Source organism: Mus caroli, chromosome 1 (assembly GCF_900094665.2).
Source record: "Mus caroli chromosome 1, CAROLI_EIJ_v1.1, whole genome shotgun sequence".
Taxonomy (NCBI): Eukaryota; Metazoa; Chordata; class Mammalia; order Rodentia; family Muridae; genus Mus; species Mus caroli.
This window is the reverse complement of record NC_034570.1, coordinates 31,302,316-31,325,520: the sequence shown is the minus strand read 5'-3', so window position 1 is coordinate 31,325,520 and position 23,205 is coordinate 31,302,316. Positions and strand designations below refer to the sequence as shown.

The 23,205-nt window shown below is 46.0% G+C and overlaps 1 protein-coding gene and 1 pseudogene across 4 annotated transcripts in view; both read left to right on the top strand.

Annotated features, from left to right (window-relative positions):
• Window positions 1–23,205, top strand: part of Fam178b (family with sequence similarity 178 member B) — a 123,076-nt gene that overhangs the window by 11,576 nt on the left and 88,295 nt on the right. The window contains exons 2-4 of one of the 3 annotated variants that reach the window (XM_021158105.1): window positions 11,344–11,658; window positions 13,555–13,616; window positions 16,132–16,254. In XM_021158105.1, the coding sequence (XP_021013764.1) occupies window positions 11,446–11,658; window positions 13,555–13,616; window positions 16,132–16,254 (398 nt within the window). In that variant the 5' untranslated portion in view covers window positions 11,344–11,445. Of the gene's footprint in view, window positions 1–11,343; window positions 11,659–13,554; window positions 13,617–16,131; window positions 16,255–23,205 lie in introns of those variants that run through there. The other 2 variants (XM_021158096.1, XM_021158087.1) reach the window with 2 other exon arrangements.
• On the top strand, window positions 12,583–13,420 carry LOC110291145 (annotated as a pseudogene). The gene has a single exon (XR_002377533.1). The product of XR_002377533.1 is annotated as a 40S ribosomal protein S3a pseudogene (transcript).

The window sequence follows — 23,205 nt, the reverse complement described above, 5'->3', positions numbered from 1 at the left end:
TGGTCTACAGAGTGAGTTCCAGGACAGCCAGGGCTATACAGAGAAACCCTATCTCAAAAAAACAAAACAAAACAAAACAAAAACAAAAACAAAAACAAAAAAATTTAAAGTAGGTATGTAGTGTTCCTTCCCTGTAGCTGTGCTAAAACTCCACAAGCAAGGCAACTTAATAGAAGGGTTGTCTAGCAAGTTACAGGACAGTCAGAGTTACAAAAATAGAGGGACTCCATCTCAAAATAAATAAATAAATAAATAAATAAATAAATAAATAAATAAATAAATAAATGGAGTCCATCATGGCTGGAAGCATGGCAGGCATGGCAGCTGGCAGCAGATATGGTGGTAGGAGCAAGAAGCAGAGAGATCACAGCTGTTACAGAAAACACGGAGCTGAGAGAGCACAGAAGTAGTAGAAGATATGAACTCTCGGAGTCAGCATTACAGCGAGGCTACACCGCTTAAACCTCCCTAAAGGGCACCACCAACTGAGGCTGTGTCTGTGCCGGAGCCTGCAAGGCGCACTGTCATTCAAACCCTCAGTGTATACATGTATGCGTGGGAATCTGTGCACATTCGAGTGTAGATGCCCAGTGGCTGGAAGAGGATGTTGGATCCCCTGAAGCTGACAGTTGTAAGCTGTCCCGTAAGGTCCATGCTGGAGTGTCTGTGTCTCTGTCTCTCTCATTTGTTCATTTGATTTTTTTGTTTGTTTGTTTTTGAGATTGGGTTTCTCTGTGTAGCCTCGGCTGTCCTGGGACTCACTCTGAAGACTAGAGTGGCCTCAAACTCAGAAATTCGCATGCCTCTGCCTCCCAAGTGCTGGGATTAAAGACATGTGACATCACCACTCAGGTCATTCTTTTGGTTTGAGTAAGGGTCTAACTTTTGTCCCAGGCTGTGCTGGAATTCACTGTCTAGTCCAGGCTGACTTCAGACTCACCAGATTCCTGTTTTAGCCTCCTAAGTGCTGAGATTATAGACACGAGGCTCTGGAACCCTTTATTTTCGTTCGATTTCTACCTATAGTTGACTTTCTTATGGTTTTCTTTTGTGCTGCTAGGCATGGAACCCAGGGCCTCTGTCAGGCTCAGCAATACTTTACGCTAGAACCACATTCTCCTTTGTAGTAATATATATAAAAACCCCAACTATCATTGCCTGTCTTTTTTCCTTCAATTCTGTCTGCCTCCTTCAAATATTCTAGGGCTCTGTTTTTAGATAACTATAATTAATATTTATAGTTGTTATAGATCCTTAATTAATTTTAGCTGGCAAAAACTGTATGTCCTCATCGTGCACAATCTGTTGCTTTGAAGTACTATGTTATGCAATGCTGAGTATGATAATGAGCTTAGGCATTGGTTTACACACTCCTAGATGACTGCAGTTATCAATCTGACTCAGGCCTGAGTTATCTGAAGGAACCTCAACTTGAGCCTTGTCTCTGTCAGATTGGCCTGTGGGCATATGTCTGTGGGGCCAGTGGTCCTGAGGTGTTTAAGAAAGCTAGGTGAGCTGAAGCTCAGGAACAAGTCAGCAAGCAGTGTCCCTGTATGGTTTCTGCTTCACTTCCTGCCCTGATTTCCTTAATGATGGATTGGAACTTGGAAGTGGGAGTTGAAATAAATCCTTTCTTCCTCAAGCTGCTTTGTTTTTTTTAATACATACTTTCTTAAGATTTTGGTTTTTTATGTATGTGAGTTCACTGTTGCTCTCTTCAGACACACGAGAAGAGTGAACCAGATCCCATTAACAGATGGTTGTGAGGCACCATGTGGCTGCTGGGAATTGAACTCAGGACCTTGGGAAGAGCCCTCAGTGCTCTTAACCACTTAGCCATCTCTCCAGCCCCTCAAGCTACTTTTGATTATCATGCAAGTAGGTAGGTTTTTATTTGTTTGGTTTGCTTTGGTTTGTTTTTAATCAACTTAACAAGCTACAGTCATCTGAAAAGAGGGAGCCTCATTTGCCTCCATAAGATTGAGCTGTAGGCAGGCCTGTAGGTCATTATATTGGTCTGTGGCCTCTGCACCAGCCCCTCCCTCTAGATTCCTGTCCTACTTGTCTTCATTTGACATGAAGGATAAGTGGAAGCCAAATAAGCCTTTCCCCAGTGTGTGGGGTTGAACCTAAGGCCTCATGCAAGCTAAAGCAGGCACTGTACCACTGAGCTCCTGTCCACCCTTAAAGATAGTCTTACAGAGGCTGGAGGTACAGCTCTGTGGCTAGAACACTTGATGAGGCCGGGCGTGGTGGCGCACATCTTTAATCCCAGCAATTGGGAGGCAGAGGCAGGTGGATTTCTGAGTTCGAGGCCAGCCTGGTCTACAAAGTGAGTTCCAGGACAGCCATGGCTACACAGAGAAACCCTGTCTCAAAAAACCAAAAAAAAAAAAAAAGCAATGTTGAGAGGACCAGACCAGACTTTGGGATCTCACACCCTCTGTGACAGAAATTTCTGTGGTGCACAGAAATACATGTAGGCAAAATACTCTTAACACATAAAATAATTATTTATTTAAAAAAAAAAAAGATGTTTTCATAGTAGTTATCTTGGAAATTATCATTTGTATCTCAATTGATAAAGCTAATTTGGAAAACGACAATTTAATGGTATAAAAAACCTGGCCCCTAGAGTCCCAAGGATATCAAAATGGAGTATCAGCTGTCAGACTCCAGAGTGTGTGTTTGTAATGTGTGAAAAAGTTTTCCAGCTTCGGGGGCTGTCGAGATGGCTCAGCGGGTAAGAACACTGACTGCTCTTCCAAAGGTCCTGAGTTCAAATCCCAGCAACCACATGGTGGCTCACAACCACCCGAAATGATGCCCTCTTCTAGTGTGTTTGAAGACAGCTACAGTGTACTTATGTATAATGATAAATAAATCTTTGGGCCGGAGAGAGCAGGGACTGAGCAAGCAGAGGTTCTAAAATTCAATTTCCAACAACCAAGTGAAGGCTTACAACCATCTGTACAGCTACAGTGTACTCATATACATAAAATAAATAAATCTTAAAAAAAGTTTTTCATTTTTTCATTTCAAATCAATTAAACATTATGGGTGAAGCAAATCTTTCGTTTGCCTCTGATCTTTTAGAAAACATGTTTGGTGGAAATACTGTGTGTAGGCTCAGTCTGAAACTGCATGGACTGTGCTTTAGTGCATTTTAAATGGTGAACTTGGATTTTGAAGTTAAACTTTTTATTTGAAATTTTCAAAAAAAAACCTAGCCCCTTTACCACACCCTTTTATGTTTTCATTGTCATGAATTATATTTTCATATATTACATGATCATCTGCATAGCTATATAATTATTAGTTTGTATAATTGTCTTTAAATCATGCAAGCCAGAATATAAGACTTACTTACCTGTAGATGACATGTAGTTTACACAGTCTTATTTGGATTACTGCTGTTTTAGGGAATCGCGTCCAGTTTTTCAGTCCCACTGTAAGACTGTGCTTCAGGCCGGGTGTGGTGGCACATGCCTTTAATCCCAGCACTCGGGAGGCAGAGGCAGAAAGATTTCTGAGTTCGAGGTTAGCCTGGTCTACAAAGTGAGTTCCAAGAACAGCCAGGGCTACACAGAGAAAGCCTGTCTTGAAAAAAAAAACAAAAACAAAAAAAGAAAAAAGAAAAGGAAAAAAAGAAGACTGTGCTTCAGTGGTCTCTACATACCGTGGTCCCCTTAAATAAAGTCTGGAGAATACATGGAGACAAAACAGCCATACACATAAAATGAAATAAATCTAGAATTTATTTATTTATTCATTCAGGAGAAGCAGCCGAGAGATCACATCCTGAAGCAGGAGCAGGGAACAGAACCAGCTTCAAATTTTCAGAGTCTTGGAAACCCCAAGGCCTGCCTCCAGTGTCACACTTCCCCAGCAAGGCCACAACTCCTGAGACTCATGGGGACATTCAAACCACCAACCTAGATTCAATCCCCAGTCTAACATACTCTTTATATAAACCAAACATGGTAACATTTGCTTGTAACCTCAACTCTTAAGAGATGGAGAGAGGAGGCTCAGAAGGGTCAGACTATCCTTGGCTACATAGAGAGTGTGAGGCAGCCTAGGCTAGAGGCCTTAAATTCAAACACACAAAACCTTTGTATACCAGTATAGCTATAGTCTCCCTCCTTTATGTTGACATTATTATATAAGTCATAACTTTATATGTTGTGTCTGTCAGAAGAGATTTATGAGTACTGTGTTACATACCCATCTTTTAAGTCAGTCAGGAGAAAAAGGAGTTACCACACACTGGCTTATATTCATCTGCTTATTTGTGAGGCATTTAAATTTTTTCACTTATTATTATTATTGGTTTATTTTCAAGACAGGGTTTCTCTGTGTAGCTGTCCTGGAACTCACTTTGTGAGTTGAGGCCAGCTGGTCTACATAGCAAGTTCCAGAATAGCCAAAACTACAGGAGAGACTACAGGTCATTAAAAAAAAAAAAAAAGGCACAACTGGACATTTTGATGGTCTGTTTGATAACACATGGCTTACAGCTGGCTTCTTCCTGTGCTCTAGGATTTGTTGTTCCTGTGTGTGTAGTGAGTTCTCTAGAGGCTATTTTTTATTGGTTATGATCACTTGTTTCTGTTGCTTAAGCTGAGTGATTATTACATTATTTCAAAGCTGAGAGTGGAAAGGAGCTGAAGCAGGTATGAATTTGAGGCCAGCCAGAGCTGTATACGAAGACCATCTGTCTGTCTGTCTGTCTGTCTGTCTCTCTCTCTCACACACACATACTCTTCCTTCCTTTCTCTCTCTCTCTCTCTCTCTCTCTCTCTCTCTCTCTCCTTTCAAAAAGAGATTTAATAGACATTGTCTTAAACAGCCAGAGTTTAAAGCAAAAGAAGAAAAGGGGAGAGGAAGTGAGGGGAAAAGAGAGACCTGCAGCAGGAGAGGTACTGCCTTGCTTGTTGGCTCCCTTGGGTGCTCCTTCAGCTCCTCGCCAGGTCTCCTGCCACTGCCTAACTGGGGCTTCCTCACTAGGAGCTTCTCAGGTACTCCCCAGGGAGAGCCTCACCAGCTTCTGTTCCTTCCCCTGCTCTTTGTTCCCTCGGCTGCTCTTTCCATCCAGCCAGTGAGCATATTTGCCCTTCATGCTTTTGACAAACACTTCCCCAAAGACCACTCCATCTCTGAAGAAGTTCTAAGTGAGGAGAAGGTGAAACAAAGGCCCAAGAGAATATTTTCAGAACCAGATAGTTACAAGATGGTGGCTGGGGTCAGAAAATAGAACCAATGCCTGGTAATTACCTCAGTGGTAAAGAGTAGGAGGCCCCAGGTTGTATCCCAGGCACCGCAAACCTCAGCCACAGCTCTTTGAGAATTAATTTGATGTTGTTTACAGTTTCAGAGGGTTAGCATATTATCATGGCAGAAAGCATGGTACCATGCAAGCAGACATGATGCTAGAACCAAAGCTGAGGGGGCCACATCCTGATCCATAGGAAGAGGGGGGTGGGGGGAGGGGGAGAGAGAGAGAGGTGGGGGGAAGGAGAGACTGGGCTTAGTATGAACTTTTGAAATTTCAACTTAGCACAGCCCACCTCTCCCTGGAGCATGGAGTCATGGGCTGACTGTCTGTAGATGCTATTAGATATAAAAATTACAGTTGATGCTAATAAAAAATGTATTATAGGTGTGTATTTTATTTTGTTTGTTTGTGTAGGTATACCTGTGTTTACATGCGTGCTTACCTGTACAGGTGCATAAGGAGGCTAGAATTTGACATGAGTAGATCTTCCTCACTCTTCTCCACATTTTGTTTTGTTGTGTGTGTGTGTGTGTGTTTATGAAAATGTCCATCCTCTAAACACTGTAATTACCAGTGGGTAACCACACCCCCTCAACATCTAAAGGGTTCTATACCTTTTTTTTTTTTTTTTGGTTTTTTTCAAGACAGGGTTTCTCTGTGTAGTCCTGGCTGTCCTGGAATTTACTCTGTAGACCAGGCTGGCCTCAAACTCAGAAATCCGCCTGGCTCTGCTAGGATTAAAGGCGTGTGCCACCACTGCCTGGCTTTTTTTTTTTTTTTAAATATTTGTTTATCTTATGTATGTAAGTACACTGTAGCTGTTTCAGACACAACAGAAGAGGACATCAGATCCCATTACGGATGGTTGGGAGCCACCATGTGGTTGCTGGGAATTGAACTCAGGACCTCTGGAAGAGCAGTCAGTGCTCTTACCCGCTGAGCCGTCTCTCCAGCCCTGCTCTGTATTCTTCATGTGCCTGCACTTGCCTTATTTTTTGAGACCAGGTCTCTGCACTGATCCAGAAGCTGATTGTTTTGTGTAGACTGGCTGGCCCCACGTACCCAGATGTGCACCGCCACAGCTGGATCTTTAACTACCCACTAAGGATCTGAGTTCTGCCTCCCGTGCTTGCTCAGCAAGCACTTTGCCCACTGAGCCATGTTTGTCAGCCCAGCCGCCACTTCTTAGGGTTTTATTGCTGTGAAGAGACACCTTGGCCCCAGCTACCCATAAAGGCCAACAGTTAATTGGCTCACAGTTCAGAGTTTAGTTCATTATCATCATGGCAGGAAGCATGTCTGCATGCAGGCAGACATTGTGCTAGAGGAGCCAAGAATTCTTCATCGTGATCAGAAGGCAGCAAGGAAGAAGCTCTCATTGCACACTGGGAAGCCGGAGCATAGTAAAGCTGAAAGCCCACCCCCACAGGGACACACTTCTTCCAACAAGGCCACACCTCCTGGTAGTGTCACTCCCATGGGCCAAGCATTCAAACACAGGAGTCTATGGGGACATTCCTACTCAAACCACCACAATCCCTTTTAATGTTTGTCTTTTCTTTGAATCAGGCAGAGTGTTAGGGAGTAGAAAGTGTGACAACACAGACCGCATTCGATTCTTAGGCTGGTGCACTGCCACCTCGCACAAGGACTCTGAGCCGAGCACCCAGCTGAGTGCCCACATGCCAGCCCACCGTTGAATGTTCCACATGCATCTTTAGTAAGCCTCAGTGCAGCCATAGCTGGTTGCTGCAGAAGTAGTCCCAACTCCAGAGTGCTAACTCAGCCATGACTGTTTCAAAACAACTCTTGCTTGACTGGTTGCCATCAAAGCCTGTGAACTCTCAATGACCCTGTAGCCAAGCTCTCGCCCAGGCCAGAGGAGGAGCACTTTTCCAGGGGGCCCAGCAGAAAGTCTGTGTGGTTGGTTCACATTTGGTCCTTCATTTACATGAGGAGATGCCTTGACTGGTGCAGACACGTTTGCCAATCCTTCTACTGGGATGGGCAGGCTGTTCTCCTCCCGTTCTGAGTCAGCCAGGAGACACCCTCCTGCGCTGACTCCCAAATGTTACAGCATTAAACCCAGGTTTTCTCTCAGTGGTCTTTTTAATTTGCCTGTTTTTTAATATTGTTGTTGTTGTTATAGTTCTAGAGGTTGTTTTGTTTTGGTGTGATTGTTCTGGTTCTGTGTGACAGGGTCTCAGAATAACTCAGGCTGGCCTTGTACTCAGTGTCCAGCCAAAAATGACAAGGCTCATATCCTCCTTGCTTCCACCCCTAAGGGGTAGGATTCAGAAGTGCTCTGCGGGGGTGGGGGGGAGGCTATGGGAACGGGGCTGATAGAACGATGGCTTCAGTGGTTAAGTGTTCTTCCATGGTATTAGAGTTCGGTTCCCAGCACCCATGTTAGGTGACTCCCAACCACCTATAACTACAGCTGCTGGGAGCCAAAGGCCTCTGGCCTGAGTACACATGCATGGCCATGGGTGTTGGTTCTCTTCTTCCACCATGGATTCCAGGAGTTGAATTTAATTGCATCAGACTTGCTGGCCAAATGCCTTTCCCCACTGAGCTATCTCGATGGCCCAATTTTGATATTCATTATCACAAGAGTTTGCTAAGCTGATAACACAAGTGCATAAGAGGATGGGTGTGACGGTAGAGTGGCCTTGAAGAAGCAACAGCAACCACAAGAGGGCAGCTGATGAGTTCCAGAAATGATGGGGGGGGGCAGAAACAAAGGGTAAAGATGAGGACAGCGAGGACCATAAAAAGCTGCTGAGCCTCAAAGGCCAGTGTTTGTGACACCCTGAGCCCAGGAGCTGTATCACCAGCTTCTGTCAAGGACTGAGGATGCTGATACCTGAGTTGTGACCCACTGACCCACTGTAGGGCTGAGGGTTCCAGCACCAGAGGCCTGCTGGGATGCCACTATTGGAGTTGCTGCTGCTGCTACACACTGCTGCTGGAAGCTGAGATTACAGTGGCCTCCAAGTGCCAAGGCTGCTGGTAGTTACACTGTATATTTCTTTTTGTTTGGGTGGTTGGTTGGGTTTTTTTTTTGGGGGGGGGTGTTTGAGACAGGGTTTCTCTGTGTAGCCCTGGCTGTCCTGGAACTCACTCTGTAGACCAGGCTGGCCTCAAACGCAGAAATCAGTCTGCTTCTGCCTCCCAAGTGCTGGGATTAAAGGCATGAGCCACCACTGCCCGGCTTTATATTTCTGTAATAACCTAATGCCGAGAACTTTTAAGTCTCTAGCTTCTACAGCCAGAAACTAGAGGCTCTCAGCTCTTATGGTTTAGAGCCATAAGCCTCTGTCTCTAGTAGAGTCCCTGCGCCTTGGGCATTTGGAGACTTGGGATGCCAACCCTGAAGAGCATCTTCACTTATCCTTCTGTATTCTGTCCAGCTAGGGCAAAGGGATCCGACCAGGTCACTGTGACATTCTTAGTTGTTTTGGATTCATTCCTTGTTTTCTGGTTTTTTTTTAATTGCTGTGTTTGTTTATTTGTTTGTTTGTTTTGAGATAAGGTGTTCCAGGCTGGTCTGGAACTCTGTGTAGACCAGGCTGGCTCCAAATACAAGAGATCTCTATAAATCTGTTCTCTTAGGTGCTAGGATTAAAGGCCAGCCAACATGCCTAGTTGTTTGGTTTTGTTTTTTAAGATTTTTAAAAAATTTTTATTTATGTATATGTGTATGTGAGTGCAAATATGCGTGCCACATGGACACAGGTGCCTGTGGACACCAGAAGAGGGCATCAGACTCCTTTGGAGTAGAGTTACAGGCAGTTGTGAGCACCTGTAAGGGTGTTAGGAATGGAATCTAGGTCCTCTGCAAGAGCAGTGAGACCGCTTAACCACTGAGTCATCTCTCTAGACCCATTCTGTTCTGTTCTGTTCTATTCTATTCTATTCTATTCTATTCTATTCTATTCTATTCTGTTCTGTTCTGTTGTGTTGCTTTGTTATCTAGAATGGCCAGGAACTCCAGAATTCAGGTGATCCTTCTACCCCAGACTCCTCAATAGAATGTCTACCTGTGGCCACCACTATATCCAGCTGGTTTTTTAGGTCTTCTATTTTATTAAACTTCATAGTTCATAAAGTGTTGGTTCTGAGACTTTTACCAGCTTATCGGCCTTTGACAGCTCATGTCCTAAAGCTTTTTGAATAACTTTATTGATGTTGTTCCAGGGTACAGACATTTTTTATGGTTACATTCCCTTGATAGGTTGGTCCCTAAAAGAAAGAAGCCATTTAACCAGTAATGCATGCCTTAATACAGCACTTGGGAGGCAGAGGCAGGTGGATCTCCGTGAGTTCAAAGCCAGCCTAGTCTACAGAGTGAGTTCCAGGACAGCCAGAGAGCTACATAGTGAGATCCTATCTCAAAAAACAAACAAAGGGGGGCTTGTGGGATGGCTCAGCGTTTAAGAGCACCGACTGCTCTTCTGAAGGTCCTGAGTTCAAATCCCAGCAACCACATGGTGGCTCACAACCATCCATAATGAGATCTGACGCCCTCTTCTGAAGATAGCTACAGTGTAATTACATATAATAAGTAAATAAATCTTTAAAAAAAACCCAAATGAACAAAAGAAATAAGCCATTTTATTATTATTATTATTATTATTATTATTATTATTATTATTATTATTAGTGTGTGTTGTGTACATGAACTTGTGTGCATGTTGCATACCCAGATTCATGATCAGAGGTCAGAAGACATTTTTGTGAAATTGATTCTCTTTTCCACCTTTACCTGGGTTCCAAGGGTTGGGCTCAGGTTTCCAGGTTTACATGGCAAACACCTTTACCAGCTGAGGCACCTTGCTGGCCCCAAACAAGCCATTCTAAGTGTAAGCAGTAATCATTTCTCACATGTCAGTATTCACTGTAATCATTTTAAAGTTTTGATCAGTTATAAAAATGAATTTTTAGTGATATATTGCAGTTATAAAGATGACTCTGTAGACCAGGTTGGCCTTAAACTCACAGTTTACCCTATCTCTACCCACTGAGTGCTGGGATCACAGGTATGCCCCACCATGCCCAGCTGATGTGAATCTTTTCCACTGTTATTAAGTGTGAACCTAGGTGGCTTAGAGCAAACTTCTATAAACTCATTTCCTTAGGTCACTGGGTTCCAGGCTTTCATTAGCAGCTGGCAGCCATCTTCACTGCAGCCTGGTCTTCAAAGCCTCGTCCTGAGTCAAGTCTATGTATGGAACATGGTCCATCCTGCCAGTCCCAATATTCCTTTTATTTATTTATTTATTTATTTATTTATTTATTTATTTATTTGGTTTTTTCGAGACAGGGTTTCTCCGTATAGCCCTGGCTGTCCTGGAACTCACTTTGTAGACCAGGCTGGCCTCGAACTCAGAAATCTTCCTGCCTCTGCCTCCCGAGTGCTGGGATTAAAGGTGTGCGCCACCACACCCGGCTCCAATATTCCTTTTTAATGTTCTATAATTCAACACAAATGTATGGGCCCCTAACCATGTGCCAGGTCTAGACGGGTTTGGGGGACGTGATACACACACACACACACACTCACACATACACACAGTATCAAAGTCCTTCTGCTTACCCATTATGCTGCTGAAATAAAATTAGGTAGCCCCTTCATTTCAGCTACCTGACCTCAGGCACAGTGTCGAGTCCTTGTCATAGGCCCAGAGAAGGAAGTCCTCCTGGGTACCAGATCCCTCCTGGAAACACAGGGATTTAGAATCTCTAGGTTTCTCTGGCAATCACTGCACCTGTAAGGAGTTCCACTAAGGACAGAGCATCCCATGGGCTTCAGGTGTGGCTGCAGATGACTTTGCTAGCCATTCCTTGTGGATAGGCCATATCACCTGCACAGGTAGAGACATGATGAAGGCAGGGCCAAAGGCAGCCATATGGAGAATTACTACCCTTGCCACCCATACATAGCAACCCCAAGTTGTCCCTTTCCTTACCCAGTGTGGCTTGATGTCTGGCACACTAAGGGGGTGGACTCTTCACATACCCACGGGGTCCAGGCAGCCACTGATTTGCCTATCTTTTTGCAGAGCCTCAAGTGCAGCCTCCTGGACCACCTCCTTCTCCACTCAGGGCCACAGCTCTGCAACCCCACAGTGGCTTTAACTTCCAAATCACTGAAGAGGCCCAAGATGCAGATGCCCAGGGACTCGTTCCCTACTGACTGGAGCCCACCTCCTGTAGAGTTCCTAAACAAGCCCAAGAAAGCACCTCCAGCCAAAAAGGGACCCCTTGAGGACTTGGAGAAGGACCCTCCAGATCCCAACCAGAAGGTGGAGCTGGCCTCTCTGGAGGAGCTCTTCTGGAACATGGCAGGTCCAAGCCAACAGGCTGGGACCCCAGAGGTAAGTAAGGCAGTGGCCATCTTGGCTTCCCCTCATTGGCCTCTCCTTTCAGTGACCTCTTAGTTGCCCACAAGCCAACCCTTTCTGGTGACCCTTTCTACAGCCATGCTCCAACTCCCCCTCTGCACCCGTCCTTCGCTGACGAGATACCTTACCTCTCCCCAGCCCTAGGGCTCTCATAGTCTAGAGTTCAGGCTTCAAGCCAAATCCCACTCCTCCCTGCGTTTCCACTCCTAACTCTTGCTCACGAAAGCCAGGGGGTCACAGCAGATTGAATGTGTTTCTGCATGGGGCCCCTCAAGGCTTTCATGACTAAGGTTAGGGTTGGCCTTGGAGCAAGGAGGAACCTCAGTGTCAGGATCCAGTCTTGGTGCATACAAAGCCTATGACTGAGGTTCAGTAATAGAGATCCTAAATAAGACTTCAGTGATATCTTGTGGGGACTAGAGTATGGGACACTTTTTAGGGCCGTGAGCTCAGGAAATTCTAAGCATAGTGTTTCATTATTTGCCATAGTCCAAGATTATCAGTAGCCTAAATGCCTGCCACTGAGGAGCTGTGCTCTAGCCATATAGAAGAATACCCTGGAGCTGGGCGTGGTGGCGCACACCTTTAATCCCAGCACTCGGGAGGCAGAGGCAGGCGGATTTCTGAGTTCGAGGACAGCCAGGCTATACAGAGAAACCCTGTCTCAAAAAAAAAAAAATACCCTGATAATGTTACTTGAGCACATAACACACTCACACAGATGCACACACATATATACATATATACATACATGTGCAAACCTGTGCACACACACATGCATACATACACTATATTCACACATATCCATATATGCACACATACATACATATGCACACATATGCAGTCTCTTTGACATTAATATGAAATGACAACCCTTTTGGCTCTCCGGTTGGTACCATGGCGGTCAGCAAGAACAAGCGCTTGATGAAAGGTGGCAAGAAGGGAGCTAAGAAGAAAGTGGTTGATCCATTTTCTAAGAAAGACTGGTACGATGTGAAAGCTCCAGCCATGTTCAATATTAGGAACATCGGGAAGACGCTAGTCACGAGGACTCAAGGAACCAAAATTGCCTCTGATGGACTCAAGGGTCGAGTGTGTGAAGTGAGCCTTGCCGATCTACAGAATGATAAAGTTGCACTTAGAAAATTCAGGCTAATCACTGAGGACGTTCAGGGCAAAAACTGTCTGACTGACTTCCATGGGATGGATCTTACCCGGGACAAAATGTGCTCCATGGTCAAGAAGTGGCAGACCATGATTGAAGCTCACGTTGATGTCAAGACGACAGATGGCTATTTGCTCCGACTTTTCTGTGTTGGCTTCACTAAGAAACGCAACAACCAGATAAGAAAGACCTCCTATGCGCAGCACCAGCGAGTCCGCCAGATCCGGAAGAAGATGATGGAAATCGTGACCTGAGAGGTGCAGACCAATGACTTGAAGGAAGTAGTTCATAAACTGATTCCAGACAGCATTGGGAAAGACATAGAAAAGGCTCGCCAGTCCATTTATCCTCTTCATGATGTCTTTGTTAGAAAAGGAAAAATGCTGAAGAAACCCAAGTTTGAACTGGGCAAGCTCATGGAGCTACATGGGGAAGGCAGCAGCTCTGGCAAAGCAGCTGGAGACGAGACGGGTGCTAAGGTTGAGCGAGCTGATGGATATGAACCACCAGTCCAAGAATCAGTGTAAAATCCAGATTTTTAATAGTGACAAATAAAAAGTCCTATTTGTGGGGGGGGGGGGGAAATTGTGTTTTTTTTTTTTTTAATCATATATCTGTTCAGAAAAGTGAGCAGAATACATTAACATCAATCTTCCCATGTTTTCCTTTCCCATCCCCGCCATGCCTGTGTCCTGTCTTTCCAGATTCCCTCTGGGGGCTCGCAGTGCTACATCAATAACCTAGATTACTTACTGCAAGAAAAGAGGTGAGTACGGGGTGAGGTCCATTGTGCGCGCAGGGCAGTTTCTGTGAAAGACTGGTAGACTGAGGACTGAGCAACCCTGTGTGGGGATGGGGCAGCCTTCCCAGCAGGTGTGGCATGTCCTGTGTATGCACAGGCTTATAGGCAGGTCCAGAACGGAGGCTCTGGACCCTCCCCCACAGCAGGAGCAAAGCCCTTATCCCAGGGCCTTCTTCCTCCCAGCCTCCACCCCTGCCCAGTTCTTGCCACAAGGGTGTGCCATCGGAGTAGCATGGCCACTGGCCTGTCCCAGTGCACCTTCAGCTGATTTTCCTTCTCATGTTATTTGGTCCTGCTCGCCTCCTTCCTGCCACAAAGCACAGTATCTCAAAGAAGCTGGGCTTGGCATGGCTGTTTCCCTTTGCAGTTTCTGAAGGCAAAAGTCATGTTGGTCAGAAGTAGACATGTCTTAGTGGGGTGGAGCTGGTGTCAGACACCAGCACCTGTCAGTTTCTTTTGGAGAACCCTCCCAGGGAGGAGGCTAGCTTGTGTGGAAGGGCCTCTGGAGTGGAACTGAAGCAGGCTCCTCCCGTGTATAGTAGATGCCTCACTGTAAGGTAACTAGGAACAGCTACCTTACGTGTTGGGCCTGTTTGCTGGCCAGCTGTTTGATGGAATGTAAGCAGATTATTTTCACAGCCTAACTCTTTCCTCTGTCCCTTTTCCTGTGTGCATGTGTGCACACACTAAATGCAGGTGTGTGTACACACATGTTGAGTCCAGGTGGAGCTCCTGCCTCTTGACGCCTGCTGGAAGCATCCATGCCCACCTTCTCAGAATCTTTTCTCAGGACCCACAGCCCTACATTCTTGTCCAGAGTGTAGTAAGGTGTACACATGGGTGGACAGTTGTTTTCTCTGGATTTATGCATTCTGCCCACTCAGGAGTCAGTCCATGTTCTTCTTCCATACAGTGTCTTTGGCTTTTAAGATCTCAAAGCTATTGCTTGGAACTTGATGTAGGGAGTTGATGGTGCCACTCTACTTGCTGGAAGTTCATCCTGACTCTGGCATCTTCCATACAGTTGCTGAGAAAGGCTTGCCCTTGAACCTTGGAGAGGGAGGGGTGTTGTCTTGTAAAGGCAGATAGCACAGACCATGCTGCTCCTGGCGGGCTGGGACAGGAAATCTGGGTGCTAACAGGTAGGAGGGATGTGGCCATAGATAAAGTGGTGATGTGGTAAAGCGGTTGGACACAGACACCCACTGAATCATGGGAGCTTCTGAAGAGGCAGAGTGTGTTTTTCTGCATGCTAAAGAAAGTTCATGTGGACTCTCCTGGAAGAAATGGTGCAGTGCTGAGAAACTAGCAGAGCATGAGCTATGGAAACTGTAGGGAGCCCCTAGAAGGGCCAGGTAGAGGATGGGGACTCCTGAGATTTTTTCAACAGCCTTCAGAAGCAAGGACAGCGAAGGCTAAAGGATGCTTCATGCTCTCTAGGAGTGTACAGGCTTGTTACAGCAAGAGGAAGTGAAAGAATCTATCAGTCTATTTTCTGTTGCTGTAACAGAATACCCAAGGCCATGGGGTTTATAAAGAAAAGAGGCTATTTGGTTTATGGTTCTGGGAGTCCAAAAGCATGGTGCTGGCATCTGTACAGTTTCTAGTGAGAGCTTTGTGCTTTGCTCCATGGCAGATGGAAGGGAATACAGGAAAACAAACAGCATTAAGAAAAAAAGTATTCACCCATCATTGAATTCCATCTCAGAGCCCAATGCCTCTTGATAGCCCTCTACCTGTCTGTCAGTAGTGTTTCTCTGAAATCTACATTTCCACATGAGTTTGGAAAGGACAGGCCACATTCAGGGCATAGCAGGGGGGTAGCGGGTTGGGGGGTGTTCGGGGGGTATTCTGTGACTCCAGCAGGATAATGGTAGGTACAGCTGCCCTTAGTAAAGGCTAGCTAGAGCTGGAGTGAGGCTCTCTGGGGGGTACTCTGTGACTCCAGCAGGATAATGGTAGGTACAGCTGCCCTTAGTAAAGGCTAGCTAGAGCTGGAGTGAGGCTCTCTGCGTGAGGAAAGGCAATAAGGCACTTTTACCTGCTGCAGGACAGGGGCCAAAGGGGGAGGGAGAGAAGGGTGTGTGGGGATGGGAGGGAGGCTCTGGCCTCTGGAGGATGCAGATGCAAGTGGTGAGTTGGGGCTGCCAAGGACCTGAGGGCACAGGCCTCCTCTCATCATTTGCTGAGCCCTGGGTTAATAGAAGAGCAGACCCAGTTCTGAGGATGTTAGAGAATGAAGGAATTTCAAAACAAGATCCACAAATAAAGACGCAAAGACACACTCAACACTGTATGGCAAATGCTCTCTACTTTGACCATTGCCACTGGAGACAAAGCAGAGCTCTGTCCTCCAGGAGTATAAGTATCAGCATGTGGCCTTGTATTCCCCAGGCATGCTGTGTTCTGGGGGTGGGGAGACAGGTGGGCATCAGGTAGCAGTGCCAGTGGCTGGCTCAGTCGCTCATTTCCACCAAAGGGAGCAGGCCCTGGAGCAGGAATGGGAGCAGCTGCTGCAGCAGACACATCCCAGGCTGAAGTCCTCTGTGTGTGATGATGATGACAACAATGACAGAGAAGCAGCGCTCATGCCCGAGCACAGGTAGGAGCCGGGCCCTGTGAGGATGAACAGTTTCATCCAGCAATGTGTGCACCTCCTCTTTTTGTTTGTTTGTTTTTTGAGACAGGGTTTCTCTGTATAGCCCTGGCTATCCTGGAACTCACTTTGTAGACCAGGCTGGCCTTGAACTCAGAAATCCACCTGCCTCTGCCTCCTGAGTACTGGGATTAAAGGCGTGTGTCACCACCGCCTGGCACACCTCCTCTTCTTATTGCCACAGTTCCAGATAACCAGTTGCCTGCTGGTGGCCTTCAGAGGGCAAATGGCCTTCTAGAGACAGATGATAAAGCAGACCAGTTATCAGCCAAGTTCACAGAGCTCTGTCTTATGGGGAATAGGTACACAAAACCACAGTCTTAACTGAAAACTTCCTGGAAGGAGATTATGGCCACAGGAAATTGTTCATCTTTCCCTGGCTAGGGGAAGGAAGATGACCATCAGTGCTGTCCTCAGCTTTGCTGGCTCTCCTTTCATTAGGCTATGGTTTGAGGAAGGGCTGAGTTCTATACCACAGAGTCTGAGATGCCTGATGCTGAATGGAATAGAGGGAGTGGAGATGTCGGGAGACCTGAGACCCTGAGCTTCCACCTTGTGAAAAGGAATTGAAGAAAAATGATGGCAGACAGCTGATGGCGATGTAATTGAATGAGGGGGCCAAGTTTCACCCTGGCAAGGAGCAGAACATGGCAGCTTCGGCCACACAGTTCTGGCTTGAGAGTCAAGGATACAAGAGAGACGTTGTGGAATCTCCCTCCAAGACTAAGGAAAGCCACTGGGGCCAGGTGTGGGACAGGGTTGTTCCTGCATCAAGGCCCAGAGAGGTCATTGTGTGAAGCTGTGACAGTGAAGCCTGGATTGCCGTGGAGACCCAAAGACATTGGAGTTGGCATAATCATGGAATCCATGACCAGAAGAGCTGCAGACCAGGTGTGGAACAATGCAAGAGAAAGAAGTACAAGAAGTACGTTACAGTCAGCAAAGCTAAAGGGGGTTGGAGGTTTGAAGAACCCTTTGACATCAGACATGGAGATACAGAATTTGGAGTTTGCCATGATGGTCTTTGATCTGGCTTTGGTCCGTGGTTTCCTCACTGTGCTTCTGTATTAGAGTTCTCTAGAGTCACCAGACTTACAGAACGACTCTCTCTCTCTCTCTCTATGTATATATATATATATATACACATACATATATGTATACATATGTGTATATATATATATGTATAATATTTTTTAAATGACTAACAATGGCCAGCTATGAATGGAAAGTCCAAGAGTCTAGTAGTTGCTCAGTCCCACAGCTGAATGTCTCAGCTGCTCCTTTGTATACTCCCAAACAAGTAGGCTCTACTATAAGCAAAGGAATGGATGTGCTAGCAAGGCAAGGGCAAGCAGGCAAAGAGTCAAAGTTTTCTCATGTGTCCTTATGTAGACTTCCAGCAGAAGGTATAGCCCATATTAAAGCAGTGTCTTCCAGCCTTAAGATACAGATGAAAGAAGTATGTTTTCCTGCCTTAAGATCCAGACCAAAGGTGTGTGTCTTTCTACCTCAAAGGTCCAGATTCACCCACTTCAATTCAAGCAAGAAAGCCTCTCACAGGTGTGCCCTTCATTTCTGGAGTGTAGTTCATCCCAGGTGTAGTCAAGGTGACAAGAATAGCCATTATGTTCTCTCCCTTCCCCCTCCCCATTTTGAATGGTAATGTATATTCTGTACCATTTTATGTTAGAAGTATGTGATTTTTGGGGATGGGGGGGGGTTGGTTGGTTGGTTTTTGAGACAGGATCTCTCTGAGTAACAGCCCTGGCTGTCCTGGAACTCACTCTGTAGAGCCAGGCTGGCCTCAAACTCAAAGAGATCCACCTTCCTCTGCCTCCCAAGTGCTGGGGTTAAAGGCATGAGCCACTGCTACCTAGCATGATCTGCTTTTTGATTTTGATATTACTGAAGGTTATAGTTAAGAGATTGCCATAAGTCTCAGAAGAGACTTGGGACTTTTAAACAGGGTTGTTAGACTATGATACACTATGGAGACTTTCGAAGTTGAACTGAATACATTTTTTGCATTATGATATGGCTATATAAATCCATAGGGACCAGGGAGTACAATGAAGTAGTTTGAATAAGATGGCCCCATAGGCTCAGATATTTGATGCTTAAACACTAGGGAGTACACTCTTTGATAGGGTTAGAAGGATTCAGAGGCGTGGCCTTGTTGGAGGAAGTGTGTTACTGAAGGTGGGCTTTGAGGTTTCAAAAGCCTGTGACAGGGCCAGGGTCTGTTTTTCTCTCTGTCTCTGTCTCTCTCCCTCTCTGTCTGTCTGTCTCTCTGTCTCTGTCTCTCTGTCTGTGTGTATGTGTGTGTGGATCAGGATGTTGTTCTCAGCTACTACTCCAGCACCTGCTTGCATGCTGCCATGCTCCGTGCCATAATGATAATGGACTACTCTGAAAGGAAGCCCCTAATTAAATATTTTCTTTCATAAGAGTTGCCTTGGGCTGGGCGGTGGTGGCACGCGCCTTTAATTCCAGCACTTGGGAGGCAGAGGCAGGTGGATTTCTGGTCTACAGAGTGAGTTTCAGGACAGCCAGAGCTATACAGAAAAAAACCTGTCTCAAAAAAAATGAACAAACACACAAAACAGAAACAGAAAAAAAAAAAGAATTAAAAAAAAAAAAAAAAAAAAAAAAAAAAAAGGAGTAAAAGAGTTGCCTTGGTCATGGTGCCACTTCACATGACTAATATATTATATATCTTAATCCTTTTGGGCTGCTGTGATATAGGCATAGATAAATAGCAGAAATCTGCTTTTCTTTTTTGTTTTGTTTTGTTTTGCTATGATTTTTCTTTGTTCAGGATTTCTGTGTAGCCCTAGCTATCCTGGAACTTGCTCTGTAGACCAGGCCAGCCTTGAATCTAGAGATCTGCCTGCCTCTGCCTCCCAAGTGTTGGGATTAAAGACATGCTCTGCCACACCCAGCTCTTAGAAATCTGCTTTCCACAGTGGATTCCAGAGCCTGGGAATCTGAAGCCATGGTGCCAGGTTCTGTGGAGAGCTCTTGTGTCCTCAGATGGAAGAAAGATGGCTAGAGACCTCTCCAAGTTCTCTGACATGTTTTGGGTATGTCTTGAGCTTTTTCTTTCAGTATTAGAGGACTTTGTGCATACCAGGCAGGCATTCTCCCACTGAGCTATATCCCCAGCCTGGTTCTCTTACAGTTACGATAATCTCATTCATGAAGGTTCCACACAAAGGTGAGTGAGACCCCTGCCATGTTGGGGATTAGGATTCACTGTAGGTAATTTGGAAGGTCTTGTTCAGTCTGGATGTCACCAGGCATCCATGTCTTTTATCTGCCTGTTGACTGACTCATTCTTCTGTCCGTCAGTGTTCGTTGTCAACTGGTACCAAGCTCTACGGCATCATTTGCTCTCAGTTCAGAGAGAGAAACAATAAACAAGACAAGGCTGATGGGAGAGGATAATATGGGAGGGAAGTGCAAGGAAGCTGGGAAAGGAGTCATTGGGTGAGGGGTTAGGAAAGGCCTTTCAGAAGGTGACTGTTAAGCAAATCTGAAGTCAGTAAGAGCCAGACTTGGGACACAGGTCAGGGAACTAGAAGTAGGTCTTGGAGGTCTTTGTTCCAAATGAGCAGGTGCCACTGATCTGACACACACCCAAATGGCATCCGGTAGCAAGGACAGACCGGTGGGACAGGGACAGAAGAAAGGAGCCCCAGGGTGGTGAGCATGTGTTGATAAGAAATTAAACTGGTTCCTTTTCCTGGATTCACCCTATAACACAGAAGACTTCTGAGTGCAGAAGATGGGGGATTTCTCTCTAACAGGTATCTAACCAAGTGGTGGTCTCTGAAGTCTACATACTGTCTACCTGGAGACCATCAGATGCCACAGTGGGGACTCCATCCTGATGATAGCACCCTGTCCCCACTCCAGACACCTGTAACAAGCCCAGGGTGTTTTATTTGTCCTTCCGACTGACTCAATATAAATTGGGAGATTCAGACACACAACCCATTCCTTTGGGTCAGTGAATTTGCTAGGATAGCTCACAGGACTCAAAAATTCTTGCATTGTTTCTCATAAAAGATACTAGGATAGCATTGGAAATGTAATTGAGGAAAATGCATAATAATAAAAAAAAAGATACTAGGAAACCTGTAAAGAGACACATGAATTTTGAGAAGGGGCACAGAGTTTCCCCATTCTCTCAGTGTCCACCTGCTCAGGGTCTTAGCCTCTGTCTACAGCATTCCTTCCTTCCTTCGGCCATGAGTCCTTGGTGATTGGGGGGGTGGGGGGGTGGCGGCTCTTAGGACTGTCAAGTAAGGTAGACCAGGGCAAGATTCTGCAGATTCAGGGAGTTTCTGTAACTTTGGGGGACCCCTTTGGGAAGGAGAGTTTTTTAGTCTCCATGGTTCCCCTGAAGGAGGGGGTCACAAGCCAGAAACCATGGAAAACACACTCGTATCATGGTACCATGCACAGTCCCAGCAGGTAATCTAGGAAAAATGATGCTGGTCAGAGCTACAGGCAGGTGGGCGGGGCAGGCAAATGCTGGCTGCCTCAGGGAGCAGTGACAGTTGGCTAGAGAGTAGGAGAGAAGGGGAATCAAAGCAGGGACTCAAAGGTTCCTGGCCTGAGCAGCTGGAAGATTGGGGCAGGCTTTGTTTTTCTCTTTTGAAATAGGTCTCCCAGACTGGCCTCAAACTTCATCTGCCCACCTCTGCCTCCCAGGTTTTTTTGGGATTACAGGTGTGTTGGTGGTTTGAAGGAGACTGACCTAGTAGGCTCATATATATGAGCCTTTAGTTGGTGGAATATTTGGGTAGAATTAAGAGGTGTGGCCTTGTTGAAGGAGGTGTGCCACAGGGAATGGCTTTGAGGTTTCAGAAGCCCATGGCAGACCCAGTCTCTTTGCCTGCTGCCTGAGAATCAGGATGTAAAGCTCTCAGCTCCTTCCCAAGCACCATGCCTGCCTGCCTGCCTGCCTGCCTGCCTGCGTGCTGCCATCCTCCCTGCCTGCCATGACGATAATGGAGTAGTAGTACTCTGAAACTGTAAGCCAGCCCCAATTAAATATTGTTCCTTATAAGAGCTGCTGTGGTTTTGGTGTCTGCTCACAACTATAGAAAACTGACTACTAAGACAAGGCATGTGTCATCATTTATAGCATGGAAGCATCTTTAATTACAGGGAGAAAGATCCAGTGAGCAGAGGCTGCCTTAGAAGTAGAGTCACACTGGGTACTGTAGGTTCAAGTTCAGGTAGATGGCTGAGGCAAGGTTAGGAATCACCACAGGCAGGTGATTTCTAACAGCCTATAAGAAGCCAGACATGACATCACATACCTGTTATCTCAGAATTCAGAAGGCAGAGGCAGGGAAGTACCAAAAGTTCAAGGCCAGCCTGGATTACATAGTATTTCCAGGGTTGCAAAGCAAGACCCTGCTCAAAAACAAAGGAACAGCATTGAAGCAAGATGAGATGGTGGTGTGTGGGGGGGGAGGGCAAGTGTAATGCATGAAGAGCCAGTGTTCAAGAGCTGAGGCCCATAGCTGAGGCAGGGAAACAGAAAAGGCAGCTGAGCATGCTGGGCAAAGCTAGTCCTGAAACCAGCACTAGTGGGCAGAGAGCAGGGGCATCAGGAAATGCAATCGCATGTAGCAGCACAGCAGTAACTCTGACCTTGACAAGAGCAGCTGTGTGGGAACAAGCCTGTCTGTTGAGCAGGTAGACAGGCCAAAGAGAATGTCGGGAAGGAGCTTAAGAGGAAAGTGGGGGCCAGGCAATGGTGGCACACAACTTTAATCCCAGCACTTGGGAGGCAGAGGCAGGCAGATTTCTGAGTTTGAGGCCAGCCTGGTCTACAGAGTGAGTTCTAGGACAGCCAGGGCTACACAGAAAAACCCTGTCTTGAAAAACAAAACAAAAAAAGAGGAAAGTAGGGGCAGGACTTCAGGCAGGGCAAGAGGTTTGGTTGACCAGTTGGTCAGTTTGTGGTTATTGATGGCAAATTTCTGTTATTTTGTTCATGTGGATACTACAAGAAATGGGGAAGCTGATGTTGGAAGACAGAATGGGGGCCGTATTAGGAGGCAGGTGGCAAGAGAGGCTGGAGGAGGGTGATAGGAAGGTGTCCTCAGGGAGCCTTACTTGTTTCCTGTCCAGGCATGACTTTTTGTGAGCCTGAGTGCACAGATTAGCCTCAACCCAGGCATAATGGCTGTAGCTTTGACCATACTCAGGGTTTGCTCAGGGATAACATACTGACAGGATTCCCAAAATAATCATACCATTTTTAGTTGCCCAGAGAAGATTTTAGGGTCTTTGTGGCTGGCCATTTGCCTTTTTCACAGATTGTTCCTAGACAAACTTTTTTTTTGTAGTGTATAAACAGACAGTAAATGCTTTAGGCTTGGCACTAGCCCATCTCTGGCACAGGGACTGAAATCTGGAGTTACAGTTTCACAAAAGTTTCCTAAAGAAAGGTCCTCTGTAGGCAAGAGTTCATTGGCAAAGCCTGACTGCAGCAGATATGGAAATGGACTCCAGGCAGGGACTAGCCAGCGGGCTTTAGTTTAGGGGGTCCTGCCTCCTGACTAGTATCATGCTTTGTTGTAATGAAATAGGCGGTCTTTTCCCCATGCAGTATGCCAGTCACTGAAGCAAAAAAAGTTTATTCACCAGGCAGCCAAACTAAGGAGAGAGTCCCAAGTCTTTAACATACTGCCTCCCCAAGCAGGCAAGGCAGGGCGTAATTGTAAGCCTGGTACTTGGGAGGCAAAGACAGGAGGGCCACAGAACCTCAGGGTCATCCTTTGCTACAAAATGAGTTCAAGGTCAGACTGCGTTACATCATGAGATCCTGACGAGAGAGAGAGAGAGCGAGAGAGAGAGAGAGAGAGAGAGAGA